This window comes from Polypterus senegalus, chromosome 13, assembly GCF_016835505.1.
Source record: "Polypterus senegalus isolate Bchr_013 chromosome 13, ASM1683550v1, whole genome shotgun sequence".
Classification (NCBI taxonomy): Eukaryota; Metazoa; Chordata; class Cladistia; order Polypteriformes; family Polypteridae; genus Polypterus; species Polypterus senegalus.
The window spans coordinates 159,432,405-159,452,828 of record NC_053166.1 but is presented as its reverse complement, the minus strand read 5'-3'; the positions used below and the strand labels follow the sequence as shown (position 1 = coordinate 159,452,828).

The 20,424-nt window shown below is 39.3% G+C and overlaps 1 protein-coding gene across 2 annotated transcripts in view; it reads right to left on the bottom strand.

The window, feature by feature from the left end:
• Positions 1-20,424, bottom strand: part of gspt1 (G1 to S phase transition 1) — a 59,210-nt gene that overhangs the window by 38,069 nt on the left and 717 nt on the right. For both annotated transcript variants that reach the window (XM_039774166.1, XM_039774167.1), the window contains exon 2: positions 421-462. In XM_039774166.1, the coding sequence (XP_039630100.1) occupies positions 421-462 (42 nt within the window). The remainder of the gene's footprint in view (positions 1-420; positions 463-20,424) is intronic.

The window sequence follows — 20,424 nt, the reverse complement described above, 5'->3', positions numbered from 1 at the left end:
TACAGGCATAAAGCAACCTCATAGCCTTTTCATTTAGTTAATTTTTCCAGATTTATTATTGTAGGGGTTAGATTTCCAGTTTTTGCACACAGGCAGTAATTTCCAAACACTTTCGCTTTCTCCTTCTCGCATAAATAATAAAGGTAATAGCAACTTGAAATGAGAAATACTCACTTTAGTCAAAAATGACAAAGTGCATCAATAAATAAACATTACTGTTAGTGAATTATTAAAACGTTAAGAACAAGCAGCTACTGAAAAATAACCAAGTCATTATTCACTCTTGAAGGTTACCTAAGACGTCGTCTGTGCAATCTTTAACATCAGAACTATTGAACAATTGAGTTCCTTTAATAATCAGATGCCTCACAACAGTTGCAGATGTTTCCCCATTCAAGAACATGGTAGAGGTGGACTTACCGCCACATGAGACTGGTTGTTCCTGTGATGGAGATTCAGCAGCTGGAAGACAAAAGAAATATTTTTGAGCTGCCAATTTCCTTTACCTTCTTCTAAAATTTAAATGACTGTTTTCAGGAACTGATGACAATTAATATTAACAAGGCCATCTTACAAATTCATCTCTAATGATCATACAACTACTGTATGTAGTATACAATTGTAAAAAGAGGTATTGATTAGTCTAACAAAATTGGCTATGCTCAATGGATTATTCATTCACCTTCCCAACCTACTTATCCAGGACAGGGGCATGGGGCAGCTGTGGCTCATCTCAGCAATCATAGGCTGCAAGGCAGGCACAATCCCCGGAGAAAGCACCGGTCAGATTATATTCATTTTCACATTACAGCAAGGACATTTAATCATTTCTGCATCTATTCTTGTCACTTAATGAAGTACAGTGGAACCTCGGGCCACGACTAATTCGTTCCAAAACTCTGGTCGTAGCCCGATTTGGTCGTGACCCGAAGTAATTTCCACCATAGGATTGTATGTAAATACAATTAATCCGTTCCAGACCATACAAACTGTATGTAAATATATTTCTTGAAGATTTTTAAGCACAAAAATAGTTACTTATACCATAGAATGCACAGCGTAATAGTAAACTAAATGTAAAAACATTGAATAACACTGAGAAAACCTTGAACAGAGAAAAGTAACATTGCAAGAATTCACGCTATAGCCTTATGAACCGCTCACTGTAAACACTTTTTTTTTTTTTTTTTTAAATGAGTTTTAGGAACAGGGAAAAACATGAACATATGAAAAATCTGTAATTTAATAAACAACCAAGAAAAGTAACATTGCCACAATGCTCACTATGAACCGATCGCTGTAAACAGAAGTGAAGTGGAGGTTAAAATCCAATAGAAAAGTCTTCATTAAATACGAAGTTAAAACAATGCCTCGAATCAAACTCTTTAAACTCAAACCCGGTGCATTCTTTAACTGCCTTCTCGGCCTTATGCGGCCAGCCCCCTCTCTCTCACTCGCTGCACAGGGAGAGACTGAACACGTGCGGAGATCAGTGGCACATGCGAACCAGAAGGGAAACTGGCTTGTTCGTCACCCGAGTGTGTGGTCGCGAACAGATGCAAAAGTTTGGCAAACTTTTTGGTCGTAACCCGATTTGTACGTGGTCGAGACGTTCGTGACCCGAGGTTCCACTGTACATTTTTGGTCAACAGATGACGGTTCTGGACTGGGAGTTATTTTGCTTAAGGTGTGAAAAGGATGCTGATTTGTTCACAAAGATTTTATGCTGTTGCACATATTTGCCTGGGGACCATCTTCCTGGCTTTGGTGAGGTAAGAGCTTCCAGCCAGGGATCAGTGGGGGCGTTAATGTTATCATCATTGTCTTCTGCTTCCTCCTAATGGAGACCCAACGAGGGATCAGATTGGGCATTAATGTTATCGTGGTCTTCTGCTTCCTCCTAAAGGAGACCCAACGAGAGTACCTAACCCTGCCTCAACACCCAGAAATGGCTCCATCCATTCCAATACCAGCCTGCTCCTGGAAGGTGGCGTCAGATGTTTGATTGACAATCGCTGGTGTGCCTTTGTCTCTAGAGGGACAGACAGGAAAGAGTGCCCCACAAATGAACAAAAAGAAACTTTAGGAAACAGATCTTCCTTTACACTTATTTAAGCAACATGTTGCAGCCATTATCCAAATCTACATACAAGTCACAATGTTGACAGCAGCACATTTCTGAAATATGTCTACAGCTGAAACTCAAGAGGGACATAGACAAAGACATCTCACCAACTAAGCCACCCCGTTTTCAACTCCATTCATTTATTATAGTTCCCATAACTGAGTGCAGGCTCAGAGCACTGAGGGGGGAATTAGGTACAATTTCTAAATACCTACACAAAGACAAACAAAGGAGAGTATTACAGAGCTCTACGTCAGAAACATAAAACCAATAATCAATGTATTAAATCTAAAATAGATTCAATGGATTAGGCTGACTTGAAAAGAAAATGGTAGCTTGGTTACTGTGAAGTCAAAACAGTTCATGATTTTTGTAAAGTTTTATAAAACATTAACTACGTCAAATCAGGGGGCATGAAAAGTGGCTTAAATTACACAACTGAAACCAATCGCAGTGGAAGTGCTGGCAATTTCAGCAGTCAGGGTTTTCAGGGGCCTCTTTCAGATTAGAAGTGCAATCTCACAGACTGCCACCCTGCCACGTTATCTTTCCTGTCACATCTTCTGAATGCTTTGAAGGAGGGAAACACATGAAAGTAAAATAGAGATACAAAGCAGTATTTGCTTTTAGTATGTCAAAATTAAAAGAAATAGTTTTTGTGAAGCCCCGTGTTTAAATAGGAATAATCTACTTTCCATTTTACACCTAAAAGTGCCAAATGAAAACTGCCACCTACTCTACTGATCTTTCTGTCTGTGCCCTGTAATCTACAACAGTGTAAATGAGTACCAATGACAAGGTGAAAAGACCACAACAGCCCGCCAAGGACAAGTACAAGAAGATTTGTCCAGATATACTCAAGCACATCCCATTACGCTACTGTGCCCTTGAGAAGTGCTGAATTTCCAATCTAACTCATATTAGCACAAAGAAGCCAAAAACGACTTTAGGGCACTAACAGACTAACCATACAGTACTAGATCAAAAAATGACTGCTTGTACACGCAAAGCAGAGAAGAGGCTCAGAATGTATTCAGTATTGAAAGCAACGGATTTTTTAAACATAAAACTTCAAACCAATTTGGCAAGAATCTCTAAAAATGATTATTATATACTGCTGGTCAGAAGTTTTAACACACCTCAGTTTTTCTTCAAATGTAATCAGTTGAAACGCAAAGAATGACTTAAAATGGTGAAAAAGGTAAGCAACAAAATATTAGAGGTTTAAATTTAAAGTTTAGGTTAGCAAACATTGGAAAAAAAAAAAGGAAATATCGGACTATTTTTTGCAATTGTTCATTTATTCTATGCCTTGATTTCATGAAACACTAGGACATTAGACTGCAAGCATTTGATAAACACTGAAAAAACTGAGGTGTTCTAAAACTTTTCACCAGTAGTGTACACAAATACTTGATGGTGCAGAATAAGATCCAAACTGATTTATGATAACAGCAAGAGCCAACTCTTATGTTACTATTGATAGTAAATCTATCTCAGTTTTGCTTAATTTGAATGGAATGTATCTTTCACACAGATGATCCGTTTACCCCACCATGAGTTAATTTATGGAATGTTCTAAATTCCGTGATATATTTCTGTATTTAGACAACTGAACAATCTCAGACTGAAGAGACGGCTAGAAAGAATCCTGAACTTTTAGACAGAATGGCATTAAGGACATATAACTTAAGGGCTGTTCATATATCAAGCGTGAATGTTTGATAACGTGTATGTGATAAAAACAGACACTTAAAAAGGGAAGTAACCTCGACACTTTAGCCTGAAACAGAACACTATAGACAAGAACGTATTTTATTTTTTGTGGGAACGGTTTGCTTTAAATTTCACTGAAACTTCTAAATCAAAGACACTTGGACTATGGGGTGTTTTATTTTTCTAAACTGACTGCTGGAATGCCTTTCTTGTAGCTGCATTGTGAACTATTAGAAAACCCTCAACAAGTACGGCTACAACAGCAGTAATAAAGTGGGCTTCTACTGAATCAACTACAAAGGTACTAAACCAGGCCTACATGTGTGCTTTATAGACGTCCAACCTACATGCCATCAACTTTCAGTAATCTAATATGTCATTAATTAAAAGGAAAGAACCCGTTAAAACTCACCCTCATTTTTGAAGATGTTCTGAATTACTGAGGTACCTTCTTGTTAAAGGTCACAGCCAATTGGTCTACTTCAAGGTAATGTTTGATTATTAAGCAGATTTTCTGTATAAAACTTTCTTTTAATTAGTTTTGGTCTTAATATTAAATTTGCATTTTTATAATCCTTTCAACTCTTAAGAGCATGCATTGTGTCCTACTGGTAGGGTCTTCACCATACAACACAAAGTATGAAACTGAACTCTTTCTACTACCCAGTTACATTAATCTGTGCTCCATCTCCCTGTCCATCCATCCATCTGTTCACTTACTGAGCTCACACAATTCAAGTTAGTGTCACAAACCAACTCAGAAGGGCCACCAGCCCATCACCGAGCACCCCACATGTACATCCAATTCCATCACCCCAAACCAATCTGGGCTCATCAGGTAAAGGATACATTTGGTATTTTTCAAGTCAAAATTATTTCTTCACAAACATGGTATACATGCATTTTCCTTGTGAAACTGCATTCTAAAGTTAAACATTTTATGTAAATTTAAAAAAAGTATCCTGCCCACACTGGTGCCATACAATGGAGACTGTGGGTCATGGACCACTGCATTCTTTTGTCCACTTCAACCTTTTTTTTTTATTTCTCAATTTCAGATAAGGCTTTTTCTTTGAAGCTCCCCCTTTAACCCTTTCATCCTGGAGTTGCCTTTTCTCAGTGGCCACTTTATATTCACCCAGTGTGTACATGTGTGAGTGTGAGTGTGTGTGTGCAAGTGCAAGGATGCCCCTTAAATGGGTTGGCACATCACGGATAGTGGGCTTCTATGTTCGACCCATTGCTGCCAGGACAGGCTTAGGCTTATTTTAACCCTGTAATCTAACAGGTTGTTTCCAAACATGTATGGTGTATTTTGTGGAATTACTTAAAATTCTGAAAAAAAAGCCTGCGGTACATTCAGTGATTAACTCGAACTCTAAAAACTGCCATAAAAGTCTATTGCTCGAGAGTAGTAGTTATGGTGTACCAGACCAGAAAAGACAAAACATTTGCTCTGTTTATAAACTAACTAAAACACTATTTTAATCTCTAAAGAGAGTACTTAAGACTTCTAAAACTTTTTTCCTCAAGTGTGTATAAATCAAATTAAAAGGGAATTTATGACTTAGTAAAAAATAGAAAACACAGTAACAGTCATAACGGGAGAACTAAAATATACAAGCAAGAATGCAAGTGCTTTAGGTGTATACAACACGTGACCACTCAGTGTTTAAGTTTCAAATAAGCCTTTTTTTCTTCTTTATTTAAATAGGTTTTAATACTATAATATAATTCAACTGAATTAAATATAACCCACTACCTATCTTCTCTTCCTCTGTCTCACTGCACCCTTAACTCGCCAGGATGAAAGAGGTTGGCTTCTTTTAAAGTGAGACCCGGATGTGGTACATCACCAGTATCACCTTGGATGCACTCCTGTGTCAGGCAGATGAAGACAAGACCCCTACATAAGAATACATACTACAACTACAATTCTTGTGCACCATGCTAGATACCAGACTAGTGCAGCACCACAGACAGGCTTGCTGCCACGCAGTGTACCAGGGGAACATGCTACTTCTGCAGGCCGTCTCTCACGGCCCTACCATTTCAAGTGTGTCCTTTTTAGTGTTGGATCAGTCCATAGTCTGTGACTTCAGTATCAATACCAGCTTTCCAACCTCAGTACCAAAGTGGTACCAAAGTGGTACCAAAGCAAATAAATAACCCACTTCCCTTCTCATAGCTGCTTTGTTCCTAAAGCTCACAAACATGCCCACCACCCAGGTTTGCTCCTCAAATCATTAAGAGCAGAAGAGTGGGGTTGTTCTTTGCATTTTCCTGTTAAATATATATATTTTAGAAAAAAGGTGGGGGTTTGGTTTCCCACTTGAAGATTAGAGTTGGGTGTAATATATATATATATATATATATATATATATATATATATATATATATATATATATATATATATATATATATATATATATATATATATATATATATATATATATATATATATATATATATATATATATATATATAATTGTGAACTTTGACCCGGACACAGACAGACGGACATCATATTTTCACCCAACACACCGTTTATTGTACAACTATTATTTACAAAAGTCACGTGCTCACAAAACCCCAGTGCCTCTTGCACCGATTCCCCAATTGTCCAGGCTCACAGTCCTTTGTGCCTTTCCTTCCTGGCCGCCTCCAGTCCTCACTCCAGCTCTGTCCACTACCGCTCGACATCCACTGCTGACTGGAGGGAGGCGGCCCCTTTTATAGGAACCCGGATGGGCTCCAGCTGCTTCCCGGCAATCAGTCCTAGCCACACCCCAGTGTGGCGGAAGTGCCGGCTGCGCACCCGGAAGCCGTCCAGATGTCCCCTGTCATCTTCCCCCCAGCACTTCCTGGTGTGGCGGAAGTGCTGGGCTCCAGGGTTCCTCAGGCACCTGGGCGCTGCCTGGTGGTGGCCACGGGTCCCTACAGGGCTGGGCTTCCAAGCCCTGTACCCGAGGCCCCCAACCTAACCAGGACGGACGCCCACTCACGGTCTGGAGGAGGCACAAGACCTCCTCTGGTCCTCCTGGGCGTCCACGGCCGGGGACTACCATACACACACACACATACATACATACACACACACATATATATATATATATATATATATATATATATATATATATATATATATATATACATACACAATTTAACAACTGGAAAATCATGAGGGCAAGTGCCATAGGGATTTTTGCTCACACCAGTAAATGACAAGAGTGAGTTACTTGAAAACTGCCATTTACCGCCCTGTACCAAAAGTAAAGATATACCGGTAGCATACCATTTAAACTTTTTTTCATTACTTTTCAGTAATGTTATATTCCACAGCCCTATGCTTGCTTAGGGTACCACAAATCACCCCAGTCAAGGCGCCATTCCATCCATGACTTCCTTCACAACTCTTTGACTAAGGAGAATTGCTGATCCAATGTTAAATCGAGGTCTACCCATCTTATTCTAACAAAAGAGTGATGCGTCTTTCCCCACCCCCCAGTTTCACACGTCTGCCTGTTGAAAATCAATGTTAACACTGTGGACACAACTGATAACCTACCAAACTCTCCAAAAATTACATAGCTCGTTACCAATTAAGAAGATTAAAATTCATGTTGTACAAGGAATACTTTCACAAGACTTAACAGAAAACGCAGTCTGACTGAGAAATGTCCACTAAGGTTACAGGGTATACCACTGCTGGAAAAATAAAGAAAAACACTCATTTTAAAACGTTCAGGCAATTCCACCCAACCCTGGACATTTGCTACTGCAGTTGTAGAAAAACATCACTTCTGTAGACTTCACAAAATTAAACTGCATGTTTCAACACAATCAGAACAATTGCTATCACATGATCTGGACTCCATGAGACCCCCCCGTCCCCAACTGCTTTAACATGATCTGTACTGCACAACTATTAAGAAGGTAGAGGTGTGTAGTGAGCATCAGGAAGGCTGTGAATAAAACACTGGTGTTTGGAGTTGTACGTTAAATACTCTGGACACGTTTTAGTAGTGAGGTCCAAAAGCTGGTATTGTTACCAAACATTTTAGTCCCAATCCAACACTTGTACCCCAATGCCTCTGCACCATTTCTCTAGTTGTTAGCAAGAAAAATCACAGATGTAGGTGCGTTTTTGGTTCTGTGGAAAAAGGAGCAAACCAGGGAGCCTCTGCTGGGTGGTTAGCCAGCAGGTCACCCAAACAGAATGAAAAGCAGAAATAGTGAGATGTGCACATCCGCCAATAGCAATGTCACTTTAACTTTACGATTGGTTTCTAATTTATATAAGTGGTCACTTTAACTTTTAAAATTACTGTTTATATAGATGACATCTGTCATTTTGTAGTTTTCTGTGGTACCTTTTACTTCAATTCTAAAACAAATGTATGAAAAGTAAAAATAAATTCTTGTAGAACTTCAATCGGTGCATCTCGTCTTCAGTAACACATGCTAACACAAAGCCATCAACTTTACCACCCACTGCAACACAAAACCTCCTTCCTTCCTTCACAGCAGCCCCACATAACTCTTTAGAAGACCACTAGCTGAGATCAGAAAGAAAAATGGAGAGTTTTACAAAGGAAATTTCTATTCTTGTATTCCCAAATAGAGCAAAGAGTGTAGAGCTCAAAAGAGAAATGGATTTTTAAATTATATTTTTATGATATTGAGAATATTAAGCCAGGGATGTCAAACTCGAATTCTGGATGGCCTCAATGGCCGCATGATTTCATCCAAACCACTAGCCTGATTAGTAACCAATTTATGCTGCTAATGGAACAGAATTCTTTAATCTTAATTTTGATTCACTTTTTAAGATTCACAACTCTCTTTTCTTTTTCCTTAACCAGCAGTGATAGAATAATGAAATACAAAGTCAGCCAACAGATGACCAGTTAACTCTCTGTCCCCATATTCCACTTTTCATCCTACCAGCTTCTTTATTAGAAGCCATTTCCAACAGTTAATGAAATCCAGTATTTCATTCAATGGTTTGTTCATTGTTCTCATTCTGCCATATCACACATTCCCAAAAATGTTGATATTGTTTATTCAGAGGGCACCAACATGTTTTGTGGCCCTGGAGATATCCTCATTTCTCAGACCCTCACTCTCTTCAAATATTTTATTGAAGCAGACAAGATATTATGGACACAGATGTTCAAGTACAAATATGAAATCTTTTGTTTCTGTAAGTATTCAGGCGCTTCGTAGTGGCACTCCAAATTGTACTCGGGTGCATTCTGGTGCTTTACTTCTCCAGGAGATTCTTCTTGAACTTGATGGAAGTCCACCTGTGGCAAATTGAATTGATTGGGCATCATTTAAAAAGGGACAAGAGTACCTGTGTATAGAAGGTTCTACAATACACACCGCATGTCAGGAAAAAAATAAAAAAAGGCATTAAGTTTAAGGACCTCACTGTAGACCCCCAGAGACCACATTGTGGCGAAGCACAGATCAGGGCACAGAGATCAAATTGTAGGAACACAGGGGCCTGAAAGAATAAATGACATCATTTAAAACAGTCTATGACAATAACGGCTTTTAAAACCTGAGGATTTCAAACAAAATGAATTGGCCGTCATCAGCTCATTTAACTAATGCTAAGAATTAAGAATCGGTGACACGATTGACGCTTGCACAGCATGTAAACATTCTGCAGCAAAAGTAAGAATAAACTTTCAAAAAAGTAAAAAGAAGTTCTAGCCTCGCATTGACGGCATATCTTTGCAACTTTTACACAAAAACACAATGAAGAAAAATAGAGTCCAGTCTCAGAAACCACATCCACACCTTGGCCCTGGGACATTACTGGCTTATTTATCCCCGATTAAGAACAGAAGAAAGGTTTTAGACAAGAACAGGACATTCAGCTCGAGCTAGCCTGTCAGCCTCTATTCACTGCCGAGATCTGAGGGTCCCCTAAGTGCTATTGTCTGCTAGATTACATGATAAATACCTTGATAACTTATCTGACAATCTAGCAATTTCTCTTGTCATTGGCATGACCCGCAATTGTCCTCAAATGGGGTGTGGAAGAAGGTGCAGCCTGTCCCTGGAAACTACATAAAAAGATCAAGACCATCAATGACAAAGTTTGATGGTTTATATGAGCCTCCTGTCATATGATCACTTACCACTGCGTCTTTTACTATTTTTAAAAATTGCACAACAATTTCTCCAGATGGAGAACAGCTCCCTATTATCAGGCCATATCCAGCTTACTAACATTTTTAGAATCACTAACTTTATAAAATGATCAAGGCTTTGTGCTTCTTGGTGAAATACTCCAGCTAGTTACATGGTCTTGAACCTTAACCCGCTTTCACTCCCTGCTCATGTGGACACTTAAGATTCTGTGCTTGACTGGCTCAAGTCCTGCCTTTCTGATTAGCCCTTCAAGCTCACCTTCACTCTCTACATGTATTCCCTTGTCGCCCTGTCTGTCTTCCTGTGGCTTTTCATAATTCCTACATTTACCATCTTTCATGTTTCAGCATTAATCTCCACTTGTCTCTGTGCTACCTCATCAAAGATAAAGAGTCCAGCTTAGACATAACCTGTTCAAGCCCAATATCATGTACTTGCCTTCTAAGTCTCAAACCAAAGGTCATTCTCTAAGCAGTACTGTTAACAGCATCACTTATGACAATTACTTGGTATGATCCTCAAGGACTCCCTCTCACTCAAGTAGTACAGCATGTCTTCACCGAGCCAGCTCTGGCATTTCTTTCGTCATGTTCACAAGATTAGACTCTTCCTCACTACCCATACCATTCATCTTATTATTCAGGCTTATGTTCTTTCTTAAGGAAAGTTACTGGTCCTGTGCTTTGTAGTGATGGCAGAGGAAAATATTTAATCTCAGAACAGAACAAGTTTCTGATAGAATGGCCAAATATGAAGACCAATGCTAGAACTCACCAGACAATGTCAAAAACATCCATGAAAAAGAAAAAAAAAATATCTTGCATTAATTGTGGTACATAATCCACTTGACCCCTGACAGCTATGCAGTCCTAAGCCAACAACATGCAAAACACATGCTTTTTATGTTCAAATTCTGTTAATAAAAATGTAGGAAGCACTTTTAAGTTAGAGAATATTTTATCAGTGGTGCCTCTACATGATAACCACCTTTTTCCACCCTCTCAAACTTAGTTTTTAATGTTTAGAAAACTTATGGCATTAAACCACCTAAGAGATTTGTATATAAATAATGTCTTTGCATGCTATGAACAAACACACTCCAAATTTAATCTCCCATCAACAGTTGTTTTTCCTCTATCTACAAATTAGAAACTTTGCTAAACAAAATCTGCCCAGTTTTCCTCTCCTCCCACCTATTTCTATTCCAGAAGAGAGATTGATCAATCTGGGGGAATTGGATAGCATTTCTATAATATATAAATCCATTCTAAAGTCCCTTCCTTTTAAAGGTCCCAGAGAACAGTTGGAAAAGAATCTCTCGCACAACATTTCAGAGATGGAGTGGAAGGCAGCCACACACATAATTCACTCGAGCACCGTATGTGCAAAACATTCAACTTAAATCTTTTATCGAGCATATCTCTCTCATTTTAAATTGTCCAAAATGTTTCCAGGGCAAGAGCCAACCTGCAAACTTTGCAATTGAGCCCCAGCTTCACTGGGCCATGTGTTTTGGGTGGTGTGTACCAAATTAACATCATTCTGGATGAAAACTTTTTAAATGCCCATCAGACAGCCTTGGCATCATAATCCCTCCTAACCCATTAACAGCAGTCTTTGGTGGGCTCACAGAGGGGCTTAAAGTGCAGAAGGACAAACAAACTAATTGCCTTTACTTCACTATTAGCACGTAGACTTGTATTGCTCAACTGGAAGAATCCTAGCCCACTAACTTTAAGTCAGTGGGTCCCTGATGTTCTTTACTATTTGAAACTGGAAAAAAAAAATCTAATTCTCACTTAGAGGATCTGTTCAAAACTTTTTAAAAACCTGGCAGGTCCTAATCAGTAACATTTTAGAATAAGCATGTAAATTGGGGGAAAGACTCCTGTCTCTCTTTACTACTCTCAACAGTTTTGCTCAGGTTCTTGGCCTTCCTTTCTTTCTCATGGGTAGGGGCTGATTTGATTTTAGTTTTGTTAATTTTGACTTGATTGCATGAAATGTTACATGCTTTTAATAAATTCAGTAAAAGATCAAAAAAAAATCAGTTCAGTGTAAGAGCATTCAATCTAAAGCACAATCTTGCGTTAACATGAAACTGAAGATTCACCTCTCCTTCTCATTCAGTGGTTCTGTCTAATTCAACAGCGTGACCCCTTGTCTGGTAGTCCACATTTCTGAAACAAGTGATACCACGACTCAGTTGGTAGACCAGTCAATCTATACTAAATAACAAAGTGAGAACATGCTTACTGAACAGTTTGAAAATTCATTCAAAATCAAAAAACTGAAATCTCTCAAGAATACAAGTATTCAGACCCTTTGCTGCAGCCCTCCAAATTGTGCACAGATACCTCAAGTTTGCTTTAATTCCTTGTGAGAGGTCTACCTAACTGGACATCATTTACAGCACCTTGTATATCTGCGTAAAGAAGGTCCCACAATTCACACTGCATGTCAGGACAAAAATCAAGCCATGAATCCCAAGGAACTCTCTGTAGACCTCCATGATCAAATGGTGGTGAGGAAGAGATCAGTGCACAGAGATAACACCATGTCTAATGCTGCGAGTGTTCCCAGGAGCACAGCGGTCATAATATTTCTAAAAATCAAAGAAGCTCTGAACCATCAGGACTCTTCCTAGAGTTGGCCATCCAGCCAGACTGAGTAACTTTGAAAGAAAGGTGTTGGTCAGAAAGGTGACAAAGAACCAAATGGTCACCGTAACAGGGCTCCAGAGGTCCTCTGCGGAGACGGGAGAATCTGTCAGAATAAAAAAAAACACCTCAGCAGCACTCCATCAGTCAGGCATTTATGGTAGTGTAGCTAGACGGAGGCCATTCTAAAGAAGGCGGCATATGACATTTAAAGGACTCAGAGCATGTAGAAGAAGATTCTAAGGTCTGATAAGACATAAAACTGAATGTCTTGAGTAGAACTCCAAGCACTACGTCCAGGAAAGAGCAGGCGCCGCTCATCATCTGCCTAACATGATACCTAATAGGAAGCATTGTGGAGGCAGCATCATGTTATGGGGGTGCAGGGAGACTGGTTAGAACTGAGGGAAGCAGGAACACATACAGAGAGATTCTTGAAGAAAACCTGCTCTAGAGTGGACACCACCTCAGACTGGGGCAATGGTTCAATGACCTGAAGCATACAGCCATGACAATGCTAGAGTGGCTTCAGGACAAGTCTGAATGTCCTTGAGTGGCACAGCCAAAGCCCAGATTTAAACCCCATTGAACACGTGTGGAGGGATCTGAAGATGGCAGCTGAAAGACGCATCCTATCCAGTCTAATGGAGTTTGAGAGGATCTGCCAGGAAGAGCAGGATAAACTGCCCAAATCCAGGTGTATGAAGCTTGTAGATACTTACCAAGAAGACTGCAAATTGGAATTGCTGCCAAAGTTGCTCCTACAAAGAACTGAATTAAGGGTCTGAATACCACTAGGAATTTCGGTTTTTGACTTTTAACAAATTTGCAAACCTTTCTGAAAATGTTTTCACTTTGTTGTTATGGGTTATTGAGTGTGGAGTACTGGGTATAAAAATATCAATTTATCCATTTAAAATTAAATCTAAAGGACAATAAAGTGTGCAGAAAGTAAAAACATCTGAAAACTTTCTAAATCCGCTGTATGTATAAACAAAACAACAACTAGCATCAAATCCGTCAACAGTACATACAAATGGCAGTCCAAACACGTATGTGACTGCACACAACTACTGTAGCTGGCTTCAGTAGAAATCATATTCCACCTATCCATTTCCTGAATCTGCTAACTCAGCTCACGACTACCATATTCATCCTCCACCATTTAAGAGAGTCCAGATAATTGGACCTCATGTATTTATAAAAATCCTACATGGTGCATACGGAAGTAATGCCATATGGTTAACCAAACGGGCCTTTAAGATCCAATGGATTATTTAATATAAAATCGTTAACAATTAAGCCCATTGTATAGTCTACCAGCTTGCGCATCAAGATAGCATTTATGTAATTACAGTGGGGCAAAAAAGTATTTAGTCAGCCACCAATTGTGCAAGTTCTCCCACTTAAAAAGATTAGAGAGGCCTGTAATTTTCATCATAGGTACACCTCAACTATGAGAGACAAAATGAGAAAAACAAATTTCAGAAAATCACATTGTCTGATTTTTGAAGAATTTATCTGCAAATTATGGTGGAAAAAAGTATTTGGTCAATAACAAAAGTTCATCTCAATACTTTGTTTGATACCCTTTGTTGGAATTGACATAGGTCAAACATTTTCTGTAAGTCTTCACAAGGTTTTCACACACTGTTGCTGGTATTTTGGCCCATTCCTCCATGCAGATCTCCTCTAGAGCAGTGATGTTTTTGGGCTGTCGCTGGGCAACATGGACTTTCAACTCCCTCCAAAGATTTTCTATGGGGTTGAGATCTGGAGACTGGCTAGGCCACTCCAGGACCTTGAAATGCTTCTTAGGAATCCACGCCTTTGTTACCCGGGCGGTGTGTTTGGGATCATTGTCATGCTGAAAGACCCAGCCACGTTTCATCTTCAATGCCCTTGCTGATGGAAGAAGGTTTTCACTCAAAATCTGACGATACATGGCCCCATTCATTCCTTCCTTTACACGGATCAGTCGTCCTGGTCCCTTTGCAGAAAAACAGCCCCAAAGCATGATGTTTCCACCCCCATGCTTTACAGTAGGTATGGCGTTCTTTGGATGCAACTCAGCATTCTTTCACCTCCAAACACAACGAGTAGGGTTTTTACCAAAAAGTTCTATTTTGGTTTCATCTGACCATATGACATTCTCCCAGTCCTCTCCTGGATCATCCAAATGCTTTCTAGCAAACTTCAGATGGGCCTGCACATGTACTGGCTTAAGCAGGGAGACATGTCTGGCACTACAGGATTTGAGTCCCTGGCGGCGTAGCGTGTTACTGTTACTTTGGTCCCAGCTCTCTGCAGGTCATTCACTAGGTCCCCCTGTGTGGTTCTGGGATTTCTGCTCACCGTTCTTGTGATCATTTTGACCCCACGGGGTGAGATCTTGTGTGGAGCCCCAGATTGAGGGAGATTATCAGTGGTCTTGCATGTCTTCCATTTTCTAATAATTGCTCCCACAGTTGATTTATTCACACCAAGCTGCTTACCTATTGCAGATTCAGTCTTCCCAGCCTGGTGCAGGTCTACAATTTTGCTTCTGGTGTCCTTTGACAGCTCTTTGGTCTTGGCCATAGTGGAGTTTGGAGTGTGACTGTTTGAGGTTGTGGACAGGTGTCTTTTATATTGATAACGAGTTCAAACAGGTGCCATTATTACAGGTAACGAGTGGAGGACAGAAGAGCCTCTCACAGAAGAAGCTACAGGTCTGTGAGATCCAGAAATCTTGCTTGTTTGTAGGTGACTAAATACTTATTTTACACCATAATTTGCAAATAAATTATTTAAAAATCAGACAATGTGATTTTCTATGTGATAGTTGAGGTGTAACTATAATGAAAATTACAGGCCTCTCTCATTTTTTTAAGTGGGAGAACTTGCACAATTGGTGGCTGACTAAATACTTTTTTGCCCCACTGTATAAAGAAAAACAAACATATTTGTTGGCAGTTCTAACTGGTGCTTTGCCAGCACAGAGTTCAGTCCAGTATAAGGACAGGTTTAGATGACCAAAAGTGGCCATACGCTTGCCAAGACAGCTAGAACCATTTGAAAAAGCACTTTGTTATGCGTATGGAAACGACTCTAAAGGAGGAGCAGGTACTTCTTAATTAAAAACCAAAAAAAAAAAAAACGTAATAAACAAAAATCCATCAGCACACAATTTAAAAAAGAAGTCATACATTTTAAAAAAGATGAAACGGAAGAGGAACTGAAGTGCTTGCCTAAACAGGTTGCGCAACACAACTGGAGTTACGACAAAAAAGACACAGACGTAAGCAAGTCATCAAAAAGTGGAGGATTTGGCTACAGGGGGTCAAGTGGCACCATCTTTAACAAACATTCCCCAAAACCAGGCAGCAAATCAACCCAAATAACCGCCACCCCCAAATTACTACTTCACTTGGTAATATTTTATTTTGTCTTGATCGTGAGTCTCCAACAGATGTTTGTACAATGCATAAAACCTGGAAATTAATTATCAATATAGGCAACAAGAAAATCCACTCATCCAATGTTAAACTCACTTTATAGATTCAAACGCACATGGCCCAAAGGCCCATCCCAAAATAATTGTGTGCAAGGCAAGATCCGTCCATGGGTCAAAAACAGCTACAGTCATACACTGTTCTAAAACCAATATTTATTTATTATCTTTTATTGAATTGATTAAAAGCATGTAACATTCCATGCAACAAGTCAAAATTAACAAAACTAAAATCAAATCAACCCCTACCCATGAGAAAGAAAGAAAGGAAGGCCAACAACCTGAGCAAAACTGTTGAGAGTAGTAAAGAGAGACAGAGGAGTCTTCTTCCCCAATTTAAATGCTTATTCTAAAATGTTACCGATTAGATCCTGCCAGGATTTTCAAAAGTTTTGAACTTGAATCCTCTAAGTGAGAATTTAATTTTTTCCAATTTCAAATAGTAAAGAACATCAGTTACCATACTGACTTAAGAGGCGAGTTAGGATTCTTCCAGTTGAGCAAGACAAGTCTACGTGCTAATAGTGAAGTAAAGCCCATTACAGTTTGTTTGTCCTTCTGCTCTTTAAGCCCACCACACACAGCTGTTAATGAGGTAGGAGTGGTTGTGACACCAATGCTGTCTGACAGGCATTTTAAGATTTTTCTCCAGAAAGATGTTACTTTGGTACGCGCCTTAAACGTGGCCTAGTGAAGCCGGAGCTCGACTGCAATGTTCGCAGGTTAAGCACATTTCTTTCAAAACCACCTTTTGCATTCTCTATGAAAAAACTTTTTAATTCCTTTTGCTTAGTATATGTGCAAACAGAGTCAAAAAGTCAAACTTTTAAAGTGTTAAAAACAGCACGTTTTTGATTTATACCTGACAAAAGATTTTTTTATTTTTTTTAAAGAAAATTAACATTTGTCTCTTTTTGCAGGTTCAAACTGATGATGGCCCCCTCTATCCCCAAAGTAAATTGCACCCGTTTGCGTCATAAGTGGGTTTAAACACAAAACTAAAAGCACCCTTTTTAAAATGTGTGGGATTAAGCAAAAAAAACATTGCTCGTTAAAAAAAAATACATGGTTTTAAAAACTTAGCACATTATGAGCATGGGTGTTTAACCCGAGCCTCTCTTACCTGAAAATAATACGAGTAGAAAATTACTTCACTCCACCAAGTATAATGTCTTCATTACAGGATGGGGGATTTGGAGTTCTGACAGCTGTAATGGAAAAAAGGCTGGAACCAAGTGATGGGGTGCCAGTTCTTCACAAAGCACACACACTTAACAGTTAGTCAAGTACGTGTTGCACTCGCATGAAAAGGATGGGATTTGGACTGTAGGCCGCAACACCAGGATAACAAGCAAATCCTACAGAGAAGGCTGTTTCAGTGCTGCAGTATGTATTACTCTGCAAATTCTTACGTCTGAATATTTCCCTTAAGATTACTGAATATTTCTGTGTTATTATAACTAATAACTCGCCGTCTAATTCTTGACAGGAGGCTGCTGCAGCTTTAGATAAAGAGCAATCTCAGTTAGGCAGGACCAAATGAGGCACTGTGAAGAAGTGGACCCTCTGACAGAATGACTTCATTTTCAGGTTTGTGTTGAGAATTGCTCCCAAGGTCGATTGGACTGGCGCTATAAAATTAAGATCCCTATTAGTAATGATAATGAAACATGCTGAGGAAATGGATAGATCCATTTGTAGCACATGCTGGTACTGAAAGATGTTGGTTAATCTTTACAGCATGTGTCACTTTAAGATTTCAGTACTAGAGTAGATATTTAAAACGAATCCATTAACAAAGCCAATACAACTGATCTGAAAAAATAAGCACTGAAAGATACCGGGCGGAGTTTGGACATTTCTATATACTGAATGTCTCTGCATATATTAAGAGAACACATTTAGAAGTGTCTTCAGTTTTAGGGCTTGTGCTTTTTTAATGTAATAAATCACACCTATTATGATTGTTGAACACCCCCTGAGCAAATGTGAGCAGTTAATAAAAAGTAATCATTTATGTACATTGCAAGAGATGTAAGTAAACCTTTTCAGTAAACCAGTTACAGCACTACGGCCATGTGCCGCATTTCCCAGTGGGTGAACCAGCTTGTAGGGTCCTTATTGTTGGGGACCAGAGTGGCTGGTCCAGGCCAAGGGGTCACCCGTGTAAAACCTGGCTGCAGCAGATAGAGGGTCATTTCTGGAGGGCACCAGGGGGGTTTGCCAACAGGGATCCCAAGCTGTTTCGTCGTGCGGTGGGTGCAGCAACACACTGTACCAGTACATGTGCCTTTGAAATTCTTTTAAGAAAACAAAAGCATTTATCAGTTTAAAAAGCTATTGCAAACGTGTTTGGGGCCCTTGTGTGTATATCCAACCTTCCCACCCCTTTATGTACTGTATGATGTATGACAGCTGCATTGTTAAAGGAAAATGCAACCTAAAAATGATATTTCTTACCTGTTTACTTATCACCATGTAGTTCGTTGGGATGCTATATCTTTTGTGTTCATGGAGAAAAGACATTAGTCACCTTTGGGTTCCATTCTACCAGAAAATGTTATGTCCATTCTCCTTGAAAACAGAACATTAAACATTTTTCTTGACCATCACTACAAACTACATAGGTTAAGTCACAAATAAAAAAAAAAATGTATTGGTGACACGGCACCTAACCCAACTTTGAAAGTCATTGTTTTACATAAAATTTAAAAAAAATTGCCTGGATTTTTAGATAGGATGGATGTGAAAGGCACTATAAGATAGTTAGATAGAGAGATGTCCGTCCATCCATTATCCAACCCGCTATATCCTAACTACAGGGTGATGGGGGGGGGGCTGCTGGAGCCAATCCCAGCCAACACAGGGCACAAGGCAGGAAACAAACCCCAGGCAGGGCGCCAGCCCACCACAGAAATAGATGTGAAAGGCACTACAAAAGATATCTAGCTACAGACAGATGTGAACATTACTATATAATAGCTGCAGACTAATGTTAGAGGCACAATAAGAAAGTCTGATATAGACATATGTGAGAGGTACAATAAATGATAGCTAGATACAGATGTGAAAGGCAATATAAAAGATAGCTACATCTATGAAATATGTGAAAGGCACTATAAAAGGCAGCTAGATAGATAGATGTGAAAGGCACTAATAGGCAGCTAGATAGACAGATGTGAAAGGCACTATAAAAGGCAGCTAGATAGTTGTGAAAGGCACTATAAGATCCCTATAAACTGATGTGAAAGGCACGATAAGAAAGCCTGATTTAGACAGATGTGAAAAGCACTATAATATAGATGGACAGATAATTCTTTACTCACAAGGGAGTTTTTAATAGAACCTCGATAGATAAATATTATAACAAATACACAGCAGAGTTACTAAATTGAAAGAAAACTTCTAACTTGGCCAAAAACAAGACAGCTTTCACAGGAAAGCATTATAAAGGTATTTTGCCATAAGAATAAAGGAGCTACAGTATAGTTTCATGACACACTCCTGTGTAAAAAATAATGTACACACTAATAAAGCACATGTAAGTTAAACACACTGGAAAATTTTGCTGGAAGCATGTTTCATTATAATTTACCTATTCATCTCTTGCCTGGATTCAGGTTACCTACAGGTATGTGTGTCATATATATATATATATATATATATATATATATATATATATATACACACATATATATACATATATATACACACACACCTATCCAAAATATACATATTACACACACACACATCCCAAACCATCTCTCCAGTTTTTGCCCGATGCCTGCTAGGATGGTTTTCTGCTAAACACGGGAGCCCATACATCTGTTGGTATTCACACACACACAATGCAGATAAGCAAATATAAATGACGATAACGAGTAAAGCCTGTTCACTTTTATACCCGTCCATACATATTCTCACATAGCGGCTTCTGGCAGGTGCACCTATGAAAGAACTCGATAAAACATACGCCCTGCTATTTTATGTGCCAAGTATATTTCTTATTTGAATGCGCCAGACAGTAAAACGGACCAAAAGCCATCCCTTTAATATAGCGCACCGCTATATTAGCCTACCTAGGTGACCAGCATGGCGCGATTCTTCACCAAGGCAAAGCCTGACACTCGCCCGGAACCCGACCGGCGTCGTAACGAACGATGTCGCCCAGGTGCCTTGTTCATGGCACACTTTACACGCCGCCAGCATGTGCAGATGAGACGGATCTCATGAGTGACGTGTTATTCGGCCGTCATGCGAAA